The 12,500-nt window shown below is 30.9% G+C and overlaps 1 protein-coding gene across 3 annotated transcripts; it reads left to right on the top strand.

Annotated features, from left to right (window-relative positions):
- Positions 1 to 6,894: 6,894 nt before the first annotated feature.
- ABIL3 (ABL interactor-like protein 3) lies at positions 6,895 to 11,761 on the top strand. Of its 3 annotated transcripts, XM_068626331.1 has the most exons (11): positions 7,122 to 7,401; positions 7,485 to 7,524; positions 8,054 to 8,185; positions 8,386 to 8,468; positions 8,571 to 8,721; positions 10,295 to 10,394; positions 10,545 to 10,637; positions 10,733 to 10,775; positions 10,862 to 10,953; positions 11,110 to 11,255; positions 11,346 to 11,761. In XM_068626331.1, the coding sequence occupies exons 3-11, from the start codon at positions 8,081 to 8,083 to the stop codon at positions 11,514 to 11,516; spliced, it is 984 nt and encodes a 327-aa protein (XP_068482432.1). In that variant the 5' UTR covers positions 7,122 to 7,401; positions 7,485 to 7,524; positions 8,054 to 8,080; the 3' UTR covers positions 11,517 to 11,761. The 3 variants fall into 3 exon arrangements, with proteins under 3 accessions (XP_068482431.1, XP_068482434.1, XP_068482432.1); XM_068626330.1 differs by lacking the exon at positions 7,485 to 7,524 and having other exon boundaries at positions 6,895 to 7,401; XM_068626333.2 differs by lacking the exon at positions 7,485 to 7,524 and having other exon boundaries at positions 7,113 to 7,427.
- Positions 11,762 to 12,500: the final 739 nt, after the last annotated feature.

The raw sequence follows: 12,500 nt of genomic DNA, 5'->3' as shown, positions 1-12,500 counted from the left end.
ATTTGGACACATGCTATCATAGGACCCTACATTTCATAATAACATACCGTATTATAGGTAATGAGTATATTTCGTAATATCAATAATTAGTTACTGATTTATAGATTAATTTAACAAACTTAAAAGTATTTGATAAAAGTTAAAAAATAATTTATTTAAAAGTTTCTAACTTATAAGCTACAAATAGTTTAGATATTTTTAATTTATTTATTTATTTATTTTTATTGTCAGTCTTTATAAATTATTGTACTAATTTTAATATTTGTCCATACTTTTAATTTTTTTTATATAATTTAAATTAATAAAAATTTAACATTATAAATTGAAATAATTAATACATTTTGAAAAAAATAATTATTATTATATAATAATATATTTTTCGTCTAAAATACATAAAAATAATTTATATAATAAAACTTGTATTTAGCTATTTCATCTTATGATTAAGCAACTAATTTATAATATACTTTTAATTAAATAAGTTAAATCATGACTTTGAAACTTACAAATTATAAACTGACCAGTTACTAGGTATTAAAATTAGTTTAATCAGTCAAACCCAATATCATCACTTAAAGATAATATTAGAATATTCAGACTACTAAAATGATATAATAGATATATTATCAAAATCATTTACATATTTAATATATCCTTTTTATAAAAATTGATTTTATTTTTTACAAAGTTCTCCAAATATTTTCATTTATGCACAAGATATTTGTATAAAATAAACGGTTTTATGATTTTTTACCTCATTTAAAATAAGTTTAATGTTAATTAAATTAAATTAATATTATTTATTTTATAAAATATACATTTTATAATTTCTAAACTATTTTGAATCATAATCTTTAGGAATAATATTCAAATTTAAACATAATTTTTTTCTAGCATAGTATGCAATAGTTAAATTATATATACACACACCCTCTGTACTCAATTGTAAAAAAAAATATTTATAAATAAACTTCTACTGTACTAATCTTATTTAATGTTAGTTTTAAAAATATTACTGTGTTTAAATTTGTAAACAATTTCCTATGATTTCTAGTAATCTAGAATTTACAATTTTTTATTTTGTAAAATCAAGAGCATTAAATAAATTTATCTCATACTAACATTTTTAATCAATATACAATATACACACCATTACTACACAGTCACTAAATATAAACTATTTTTAAAAACAAAAAACAATTAATTACTATATTAAATAAATTAAATATTATTTTATAAATTAAAAAAATATTAATATCTAAATTAACTTATATTATTAATAAATAATTTATAAACTGATATCTAATTAACTATAAATATTTAAAATACTAATTATTTATATTTTAAAATTAATAGCTAATTAGATAACAATTTAAAAACTATTTATGAATAATAGACACTAATTAAATATCAAATATTTTTTTATAGTCTCTCAAAAAAAAATTTATCAGCAAATAATAAATAAAATGAGACACTTTAGGATGTTCCAACCCTTATACAAACACTTAGGTGTTTCAACCGTTATATAAAAAGTAGTCAAAGCCAACCTGCTCGATACCTGACCTACAGACTTCCATCTGACTTTACAAACCACCAAACCAAACCTCAATACAATAAAGGGAATGGTAGGCCACATCAAAATAATTGAGCATCTATTCTATCAGGATTCTTATAGCCTTAATAAAAAAAAGACAAAATACAATACAAACAAAACATCCCCTAAAATACCCAGAATCCCACAATAACATTTTCCAATCAAATTCCCTCACCCAAAAAACTAGTCCCACAAAACCTACTCAAAAGTGTGTCCACTTTCTTCAAACCAAGAAACCTCTACCTACCTACAAACCTGCTCGGGAAACACATTTTTTTTCATAACCTCAACAATGATATAACACAAGAACCTGCATAAAAAATCCAACAGTCCTGGACAAATAGAAAATAAACATTTGCACCACTTCATTTTTTCAAATACTTCATACAACACATGGGATCTAAGCACCAATTTGAGTAAGAGAAATTTGTCAATCTTTCCTTAGCTGTAACCCAAGATCAAGATTTCCTTTAAGCCACAGTGAAAATCTCCAAAAAATCTACTATCTCATTCTTAAAGATACATTCATTCCTATGATTCCAAATTCCACCTACGACTGCTACCCAACCCCCCCCCCCCCCCCCCCCCCCCCCCAACATCTAATGATAGCTTCCTTCATACCTACAGGCTTAAACAACATGAAGTGCATTTTTTGCATCAGAATGATGCACCAAGTAGAACCAAAGCCACTCAAAACAAAGACTCCATATTGTCCAAGAAATCCTACACTCAAAGAAAAGTCGATTTACCGTATCCTCTTCCTCACCACATAAGGGACAAAGATTACTTACTAGAACTATGTTGTGTCGCACAAGATTGTCCTTAGTAGCAATTGTATTATTCATCACCTTCCAAGTTGTAACTTGCGTCGAAGAAAGAGTCCCCAGTACTACCTTGCTCAAACCCCTTCAGATGATTATAAGATGTCTTCACCGTGTAAACTGTAGACTCTGCATCCCTCCAAAGCCACGTATCAACCATTCCTTTATTCTCTCCCACTAATATCTTATTATCTAACAACTGCAAGAGTTGTCCAACTTGACTAGATTCCCACACAAAGAGAGCCCTTCTCCACCCCAGATTCCACAACCAACAATTATCGTTCCATACACCAACTTGTGATAAAGTGCAACCAACATCTACAGAGTCGAGAACAACCTAGGAAATTTTTGCTTTAGGGATTCGTTATCCACCCACTTATCCTCACATAGCTTAATTTCTTTCCCATCTCCTACTATCCCTCTTCCTTTGTCTTCGAAAACATTACCCCGTTCCACTAAGTTTCAAACTTTCCTAAAATCCATCCACTGTATAGAATCCTTATTGATACAAGCCTGTGATCTTAAATTCCTTCAACCGCCAAACTTTGAAATTAAGATCTCATTCCAAAAACCACTCTCTTGTGACATAAGTCTCCAAATCCACTTACATAGAAGAGCATAATTAAACCTTCTAATGTCTATAACCCCTAAACATCCGTTTTCTTTTGGCTCACACACCTTATTCTACGTCACCCAAACAATTTTCCCACCCTTTAGGCCTCAGTCCCATAAAAATTTCTTTTGTGTCATTTCCACTTCCTTCATCATAATTGTCAACATATAAAAGATAGACATGTAGAATAACGATAGGGAGGTAAGAACACAATTTATAAGACATAATATACCAGCCAAAGAGAGGAATTTACTTTTTCATAAACCCAACCTACTCCGAAACTTACCAAACACTCCTTCCCAAAAGTTACGTCTCTTATGATTCCCTCCTATTGTTAATCCCATATAAGAAAAAAGTGCATTCATAATACCGCAATTAAGAATTATTGCAAAACCCATAATTTGATTTGCACTCTGACAAGTGTCAAAATTCAGTAATATTTCATATTAAAATATAGACACGTATGAGTATTAATTGCTAAAAAGTATAAAATAATCCATAATTTATGAATTTATACATTTTTTTTTTACATATTTTGTGATTTATAATTGAATAGGAATGAGAATTCTCATATTTGGTGTTAATTTCAGGATTCTAGGGGAAAATAGAGATGATTGGGCAAAAAGAAAATATACAAAGCTAAAAAGAGAAAGTTAGAATGTATCAACACTCACCAAAGCTGCCCAATTTTCCAAAAAACCAAGATGCCACCAGGGGATCTCGCTTGAGCAACATAATGCCAATAACGTTGGGCCTTTTTACGTTTTATTTGCCCAAGCGAGCCCATTAGCACCTAAGCGAAAAGTCACTTAAGCCCAATCAAATTAGGTTAAATAGGAGGCTTGATATCTAAGCCCAATATTATGTTCTTGATTGATTATTGATATTATTGTTTTGCTTCAAATTCTTTATTTATTATCTTAAATTTGTCTGGAAAGTATTTTTATGGTTCTGACCTAAACAATAATACTTAACATATTTGAGTGCTAGAAATAGACTTGAAATGTTAATTGTTATCAACTTCTGATCTTAATTCTAAATTGTTTTTTTATAAATATGCGAGTAATCGATATTTAGGAAGCATATTAATAATTTTATATGTGAGGAAGCGATATAAATGATTTTTATACGACATCAATATCAATCACATGACACCACATTACATGATTAATCAAAATACAAAAGAGTGAGACAGATGAAACCCAATCCCTATTTTTCCAATTGAAGCAAGAACTCTTTGCCTTGTTTTCTTGTTAATCATTGTCATCACAACAAATTCCAACAAACTTTTATTATTTTGTTTTATATGTAGCAAATCTTCTACTTGAATATTCAACTGTTCCTTGTGGGTTCGATATTCGTCCTTAGAAACACATTATTACTTCTGACAACATGGTGCACTTGCCGTAAAAAGTCATCACGCTCACAGCCACTCCATCAACCTTACTCTTAGAGTAGTTAACTTTAAGCCTAAAGGCGAGTTCAAAACATATCAAAATCGTTTTTAAAGTCATAACACTTTGGGTGTCAACTTTATAAAGAAAGAGAGTGTCATCCGCGTACTCACATTTAACTACCTTACTCAAACCTCAATACCTTTCAACAACTTCTTCTCTTTCGCTTGCCTAACCACCCTAGCTAACCCCGACTGCAATGAGAAAGAGGAAAGATGCCAATGAATCCCCTTGTCTTAGTCCCTTTTTTGGTTTAAATTCCACAGTTAGACTACCATTTACTAGCACCGAGATTGAAGAGGATTCAAGGAAAATCTTTATCCATACAACCCTCTTATCACAAAACCCCATTCTTTCTAATATATAAAATAAAAACTTCTAACTTACCGAATCATAGGTCTTCTTGTAATCCACCTTAAGAAACACACTCTTTCTTTTTCATCTATACTTCCTTAAAGGTCTCATTAGCTACCAACACATTTATAATTTAGTCAATCTAACAACTAATTATTTTTTGTCTCTACGATCTGTTTCTATTTAATAATTTTCTTATAGTGATAAAATTAGGTGTGAATTAAAAAAGTTGTAAAACATTTATTTTATAAAAGGTATTTTTTTTTGGTATAAATGATACAACGTTTCAAAAATAGTGTAAAAATAATAAATATTATTTAAAAATATTTTTATATTAAATATATAAATACTTCCTATAATATAATTCTTTTATCAATGCAATTTTTTTCCATCATTTTGGTCTCTAATAGTAAAATTTTATCTTTAAGTAATGACATAATATATGAAATGTTATGTAAATATGATACGCAATATCAAGTATTCTAATAATGTAATATTTTGTTTTTTTATGTTATCACTTAAGGACAGGACTCTAATAATGAAAACTAAAATAATAAAATGTTATATTATAAATATTATAATAAAAAAGTAGAAATAAAACCATAAATAAGTACATTTAGATGAACAATTTAACCTATCTAACTGTACACTCAATTAATGTTTTCAAGTTACTTACTCTGATTTTTAATATAGAGTAGATGATAAATTCTCCCTTGAATCTTAACAAAGCAAATTTTCTCTTTCTCTAAATTAATAAATTATGATAGGTATAAATAAGAACAATAAATAAATAAATAAAAATTAATTAAAAATTAAAATTATGAGAAAACAGATACAATAATGTTTGTGTATAGAATACAACTTACAATGTGCAGAATACTTTTAATAAAAACCAGTTATGAGTGAAATTAAAAATAAGATTATAAAAGAAATCATATACTCGAAACAGTTAGAATTTTTTCATTCTCTTTTATATATTTTATATAATAATCATAAAATGAAAAAATACAAACCCTCAAACAACAGCTGTTCCTAGTCTTAGTAGTGTATTTTTTTTTATGAAAACGAAAATAAAGTCTTAAAAACTTGTATATCTAGCAAAAACATGTTTCTTTATTTGAGGTAAAAACAAATAAATTAAGCAAAATAAAAAATGTTATTAAAAACATTTATTATACAAAGACAAAATTTATTTGTTATGGAAACTTTCTCCTGTGATTCAAAATAACTAGATAGATGTAATTATTTTATTTTATGTATGTGTACGACAAATAACAAAAAAAGAAAAAGAAGCAGAGGAGGTGCATGATAGCATAGCATAGGATGCGAAACAGAATAGTGACAGTTGCGTATGAGTGAAGAGTGTGGCGGTGGAGCAGTGAAGGAGGGACCGTTGATAACGCATAAATAAATATAACAAATAATTTTTAAATGAGTGTGAAATAAAATAAGATAGAAATTTTAATACTTTAAATTAAAAGTTGATTTTTTAAAGTTTATTTCAAATTACATCATGAAACACCAATTCTTTTTAAAAATAGATCTCTCACACTTTCTTTCCAAAACATCTTTACATCAAAAAAATTCTCAGTAAAAGTTAAATATTAGAAATTTAAAACAATTCACTCATTTTACTCAACTAACTAAACTGAATTTCATGACTTTTGTTACACAGTTAGTCACTCTAACAAAAGAAAATGAAGTATTTTCCTTTCAATTTTATTAGAATTTTTTTCATCAATTTTGTGATCATTTAGATTTTTAATAGAGTTAGTCATCCATAAAATTGTCAAATCCATAAAAATGATAAAAAAAGTCATTCCCAGGATTAAAAATCATATATTAGAATGTGAAGTCTCTCTTAAATTAAATAAAAATTGATTCTTTTTAGAATGCTTTGTAACAAACAATACTTAACACTAGTAATGGGCTTGTTGCAGGTGGAATGATGGTATATGTTAAAATTTTCATTATTCCTGTCAGTCACATCATCCACTTTGGACAAATACAAGTCAGAAAACCCTCAAAGATAAAAGTAAAACCTTGTGTTTACTTGTTACTCCTTATGAAGAACCAAACAGGCCCTTCCAAAATTAAAGAGAAAAACAAAAGGAAATTAAAAAAAAACTGGGGCCATAAAATGACAATGATGCGAAGTGGGGTTGTCTTGGTCAGTTTCTGCTTCCCAAAGCAGCAAGGACTCATTTTTCTTTTTCCTTTTCATTTTTTAAGAAAAAAATGTTTTTTTTTATAATATTAGGGAATGACATATAATTAAAAATTCTGTGGATTCCTCAGCCAATGTTCCGACGTGCTCTCCTCTCCCTCTTTCTCTACTCTCCAACTGTACATGTTGCAAAACTTGACCTGTCCCTTTCCTTTTTTTTCAGTCAAAATCCCAACACCTAACCGTTTTGGTGTGAGTGCTGTAGTGAAGGGTCATCACACAGTGACTTTTATTTGACATTTGGTTTCCAATGGCAACTGGGTTTTCACACTTTCACTTTCCATGTTCCTCTTGACCACTGTAACTGCACCAAGAAACTCCTTCAAAAGGGTTGCTAGGTTGGTTTCTGCATTCCCACTATCTGGTTTGTTTTCTTAACTGCTTAAAGTAAGCAACTTGGTTTCTGGCAATTGTTTTTTAGGAGCTGCTTGGAGAAGGGTTAATTGTTTGAGCTTTGAAAAGTAACCACCTTCACTTAACCATGTTTGTTTTCCTTGTTGTTTTGGACTTGTTTGTCGGGAATTTTGCAACTTTCGATGTTTTTAAGGATTGGGTCGGGTTTGCTTTTGAGGGTTTATTTGTTTAGATTTTGATACAATGTGAGTGTGGCAGAAGATTCGGCAAAAACTGTAGAATTTTGCCTTTTATAGTTTAAAATTTTCGCTTCTGTTGTTCCAAAATTGTCTCAGAGAATTGTATTTAATATGTATTCTATTTCAGACAACTGTATGCTTTGTAGGCTAACCAGCTTTTGGTATCTTATTAGTTGTTACAGAAGAGGTTGTCTTCTTCTTTATCTTTCTTCTCAGCTTCCCTTGTTGTTATTGTGTATTTTATCAAGAGCTTTTAGCTTTCACTGTCTTGGTCTAAAAGGTGTTTATGATTTTGGTTTGATCTGTTTCTGTTTTCCTTTGGCAACACCTTTCTTTTTTATCCTCTTCACTCGCTCAACTTGACTTTGAAGTTGGTATCGTTTCCTTTATGGACTAGGTGGTCCTTCTTCCTTTACTTTCATTTATGGGGAAGATCACAACTTCTGCAACCCAACCTGTATCTCAAGAAGCTTCCAATTATGATGAGGTTTTTATGCAGCAGAGCTTGCTCTTCGATGATAGTTTGAAGGTACTTGTGATTTTCTACTTGCTGTTTAGTTGGGGATATTGGTTTTCTTTTTTATAATAGCTTTTTGATTCAAGAGGCCTTGTTTCCAATCTTAAGATCATTGTCTAATGCGTCTGTGGCTTTAATTTAGAATATACTTCTTAATTAAGTGGGATAAAGTATTTTGCTATTTGTTTTTATTGTTGCATCTCTGTTCCTAGGATTTGAAGAATCTGAGAGCACAATTATATTCAGCAGCTGAATATTTTGAACTCTCTTACACCAATGATGACCAAAAGCAAATGTGAGTTGCTTTGCTAGAGCTGGTCCATATTTATGCTGATACTGCCATATCCTTAATATCCTCTCTTTATTGTTGTTTTCTCTTTCTTTTCTATGTTTGCAGAGTGGTAGAAACATTGAAGGATTATGCCATCAAAGCTCTAGTAAATACTGTGGACCATTTAGGTTCTGTGACCTACAAAGTAAATGATCTGTTGGATGAGAAGGTCGTTGAAGTTTCTGTAGCAGATCTAAGAGTATCTTGCATTGAACAGGTATACCTAATGATCTCCATTTAGCTTCAGATGAAGAAAGTGCACTAAAACAATGCTTAAAATAATTTCTAAGATGAAATAAATGATAGCACTGTCATATTGAATGAGCAAAACGACTTGTTAGTCACATTTTTTTTGAGATATGTAAAACTGATCTTTATTGCATGCAATGCTGAGAATAAATTTTGCGAAGAGTTTCCAAAAACCATTTCATGTATAACTCTTCTTTTTTCACTGATAAACTCCAGAACATTTATAAATATCCAGTTATCTAAATGTCTGTATTGCTTGGTGCTTAGTTTAGTGTTGTATTCGTCAGAGAAACTTCTGCTAAAAGTCATCTGCATATATACTAATTGGAAACTTTAATTCAATTATCCAAAAAAAGAATTGAAAGTGCGATTTGTAAACTCGCAGAACATTTTTAGGTCGTAATTGAGAAACTCAGGTTTTTGTTGGGTACTGTAAATAGTATTTTTGTAATGAACTTGACGGGTGTGTTCAATTTGTTAAAACAGAAAGAAGACATTCCAACGAATATTTGTTCCATGTTTGATTTAAAAAGTGGTCAAGGGTTGAAACAAAACAATAGAAGAAGCATGGGACAAAATTCTCAATAACAACTATCCATTATTTGTTTAAACCTCACTAGCACCAATAAATAACAACCAGTAAGCCTTTGCATTGTACCCAGCACTACCCCTTCATCCACCATAAAAGCTGTTTGTGTTGTGCATTAACTACATAGCACCATATAAAACAAGTTATGCTATCAACCAGCTTCTTGTACCATGTTGTTTTACTTGTCCTGTCTCTCAGTATGTCTCAAATCACTGCAATCTTGATAAAGTTCATTTTTGTTCTCTTGCAATAGCCAGTGCAATAAAAATTTGGAGAGTAAAATGATTTTATTACGTAAGATAATGGTTGTTGGTGAATTTACCAAAACTGTAGCTGATATTGATCACCATAGTGAATCCATGGCTGATTTTATTCTCAAATTTTGATTAAGGGACGCTTTGAAAATACAACGCCCCATTCAATTCTAAGCAGAATTTTTCATCTGCAGCTGTGACTTTGAACATTGTCCTTTGTTGATATTAGGCTTAAATTCACTTTTGGTTCCCATAGTTTCGTTTCGTTTGTGTAATTTTGGTTCTTATAAAATTTTAATTGTACATTTGGTCCTCCAAGTTTCTAAAATGAGCAATTTTGCTCCAACATTATATATCATCTAAAATGGTAACAGTAAATGTTAACCTTTTTTTTTTTAAATAACAATGTTAAGACTTATTAATAAACATTACTATTAATATTTTACATAGTTAAGTAACTAATACTGTCATCATTCAATCATAAATTGGATAAGGTATTAAAAGTGGAGCTAGATTGCTTAATTTAAAAAAAATTGAAGGACTAAATGTGCAATTAGATATTTATAGGGAATGAATTTGTTCATGAAACTATAGAGAGCAAAAGTGGATTTAATCCTGAATGTTATTGAAGCTTGTATGAGGAAAGAGAAACTTTGTGAAGCTCACTAACAATGTGTTTCCGTAATGTGGTATACCAGAGAATAAAGACATGCCAAGAGTATATGGATCATGAGGGGCGTACTCAACAGTCATTGGTGATCAGTACTCCCAAATATCACAAGCGTTATATCCTGCCAGGCAAGTATCTTGCATTTTCCTCTTCACTTTCTTTATATGGTGCTGTTTCCTTTTTCCATTTCTATTATATTTTGTTCCTTTTACTATTACAAAGTATGTTTATGATGCTGAATAATCACATATTCACATTCCTTAAATTCACAAGTTCAGTTGGAGAGACCATGCATGGTGCCAACTGCACAAAGTCAAAATATGAGGGTTACAACCTAGATGACGAAGATGACTGGCCTCACTTTAGGAATGGTATCTCTTTCTATCCTAATATTTTAATTCCACTTGTCTAGGGATTAACATTAGATATAAGCTCATATTCCTTTTATTGCGTTTGTATCCCAAAGCTGTTCGAGCTACAATCAGAGAAACACCACCATCTACAGCAAGGTAATTACAAATTCCACATCTTATTTTAGGATTAAGATGGTCATTGTCACAATAAGATCCTGATGTAATTCTTTATTTTGATGCAGAAGAGGGCGTTCTCCCTCACCTTCTTTACAACCTCAGAGATCTGGAGCTTTTTCATTCACTTCTTCTTCAAGCATGCCTAAAAAGGATTTAGGTTGTATGCACAAGATATCTTTATTCTTGAGTTTTCTTTTATCACGACTAATGTCATCCATGTTGATTCATTGAATTTCTCTGCCATTTTCACATAAAAGATGAGGATATAAATCTCACTATATCTGTATTTACAATCTTGTTGCATGCACTGAAGAGAGGCAATCGGTATCACCATACCGATTCCCCCTTCTGCGCACCGGATCTCGGTCAAGTCGGCCTACTACACCAAAGATAAGCAGACCAACCACACCAAATCCGAGCAGACCCACAACACCAAATCCTTCTAATGCAAGACAAAGGGTGAGTAAACATAAATCATGGTTGTTTGCTCAGCATATCACCAATAACCTCACTAGTTTATCTAACCGTCTGTGTTTATTGTTTCACCAGTACCCTTCAGAGCCACGCAAATCATCTTCAATGCGTTTATACGCTGAAAGAGACCCTGCCAAAGACGTAGAACAGTACCCCAGTAAGAGTAAACGTCTCCTGAAGGCCTTACTAAGTAGGCGCAAGTCTAAGAAGGATGACATGCTATATACATACTTGGACGAGTACTGATACGGTAGAACCAATAGAATGCAAGGGAAATATGTCATAGAATCTTGGAAACAAATCAAATTTTGCTTGCTAGTTTGATAGGCTGCACTTCTTTGTCCTTTAAATGAACATTTATACGGTACCTTTCCTTTATCTTTGTTTTACTTTGTGTAACTACGCACCCAAAATTATGACGTGGGATAGTGTAATAGTTCAAGCTTTATTTTGAACAATGAATGTTATATAATCAAGTAAAGTTGGCATCATTTATCTTTTCTTTTTGTAGCAAGTTGAAGTTCAAGGCGCATGACTGTTCCTCCTATTGCTTAGCCATAATGTCTGATGGAAACAAAACTAAGGTGTATGTAAGCAACAAAATGAATGGAAATTGGATTGGTAGTCGTTGATCTAGAGCATGTAATGTTGAGTGTATATGTTTTGTTTCTTCTGTTGCTCTGAGGAAACCTCCAACAGATGGGAAACTTCGTGGGTCAATTATTTTCACTGTGACAACTAATCTTGGGTATGTTAAATGCAATTTAATGGAGTTTTACATTTGTTTTTCGCTCTTAAATATTATTGAAAAAAATGCTAACATGTCCTTGTCAATGCTCCGTTATTTCTTGCACCTAAAGTGGATGCGCATCAATTCAGATTCGAAGTTCCAGCCAACTACTTAAAACCTACTGCCATTTTCATTCTAAATAAATGCATCTACAAATTATCGTTATTTTTGAATAATGTTTCCACCAAACAACGATTCACTACTTTCATTTAGCTCAGCTGAAAAGATAAGTTGCATTTAAACAGTAGCTTTTGGGACCATATATATGCAGTTTATAACTCTTATTGAATACGTCCATTGCCAATCAGTTACAGTTTTTTTTTTTAATATAAACTTTCTTACTCATGAGAACATTCAACACCATCCATTAAACATCGTCATGCATCGTTTACTACGTTGGGTTGCCATAACAGCATTCAACTCTACACCATACCATTTTT

Source organism: Phaseolus vulgaris, chromosome 9 (assembly GCF_051622355.1).
Source record: "Phaseolus vulgaris cultivar YP4 chromosome 9, ASM5162235v1, whole genome shotgun sequence".
Lineage (NCBI taxonomy): Eukaryota > Viridiplantae > Streptophyta > Magnoliopsida > Fabales > Fabaceae > Phaseolus > Phaseolus vulgaris.
This window is presented reverse-complemented; position numbering and strand designations above follow the sequence as displayed.

Coding starts and splice junctions, on each gene's coding strand:
- ABIL3 (XM_068626330.1), top strand. CDS start 8,081: ATGGGGAAGATCACAACTTCTGCAACCCAACCTGTATCTCAAGAAGCT. Junction 10,776..10,861: donor ACACCACCATCTACAGCAAG/GTAATTACAAAT, acceptor ATTTTGATGCAG/AAGAGGGCGTTCTCCCTCAC. Junction 11,256..11,345: donor CTTCTAATGCAAGACAAAGG/GTGAGTAAACAT, acceptor TTGTTTCACCAG/TACCCTTCAGAGCCACGCAA.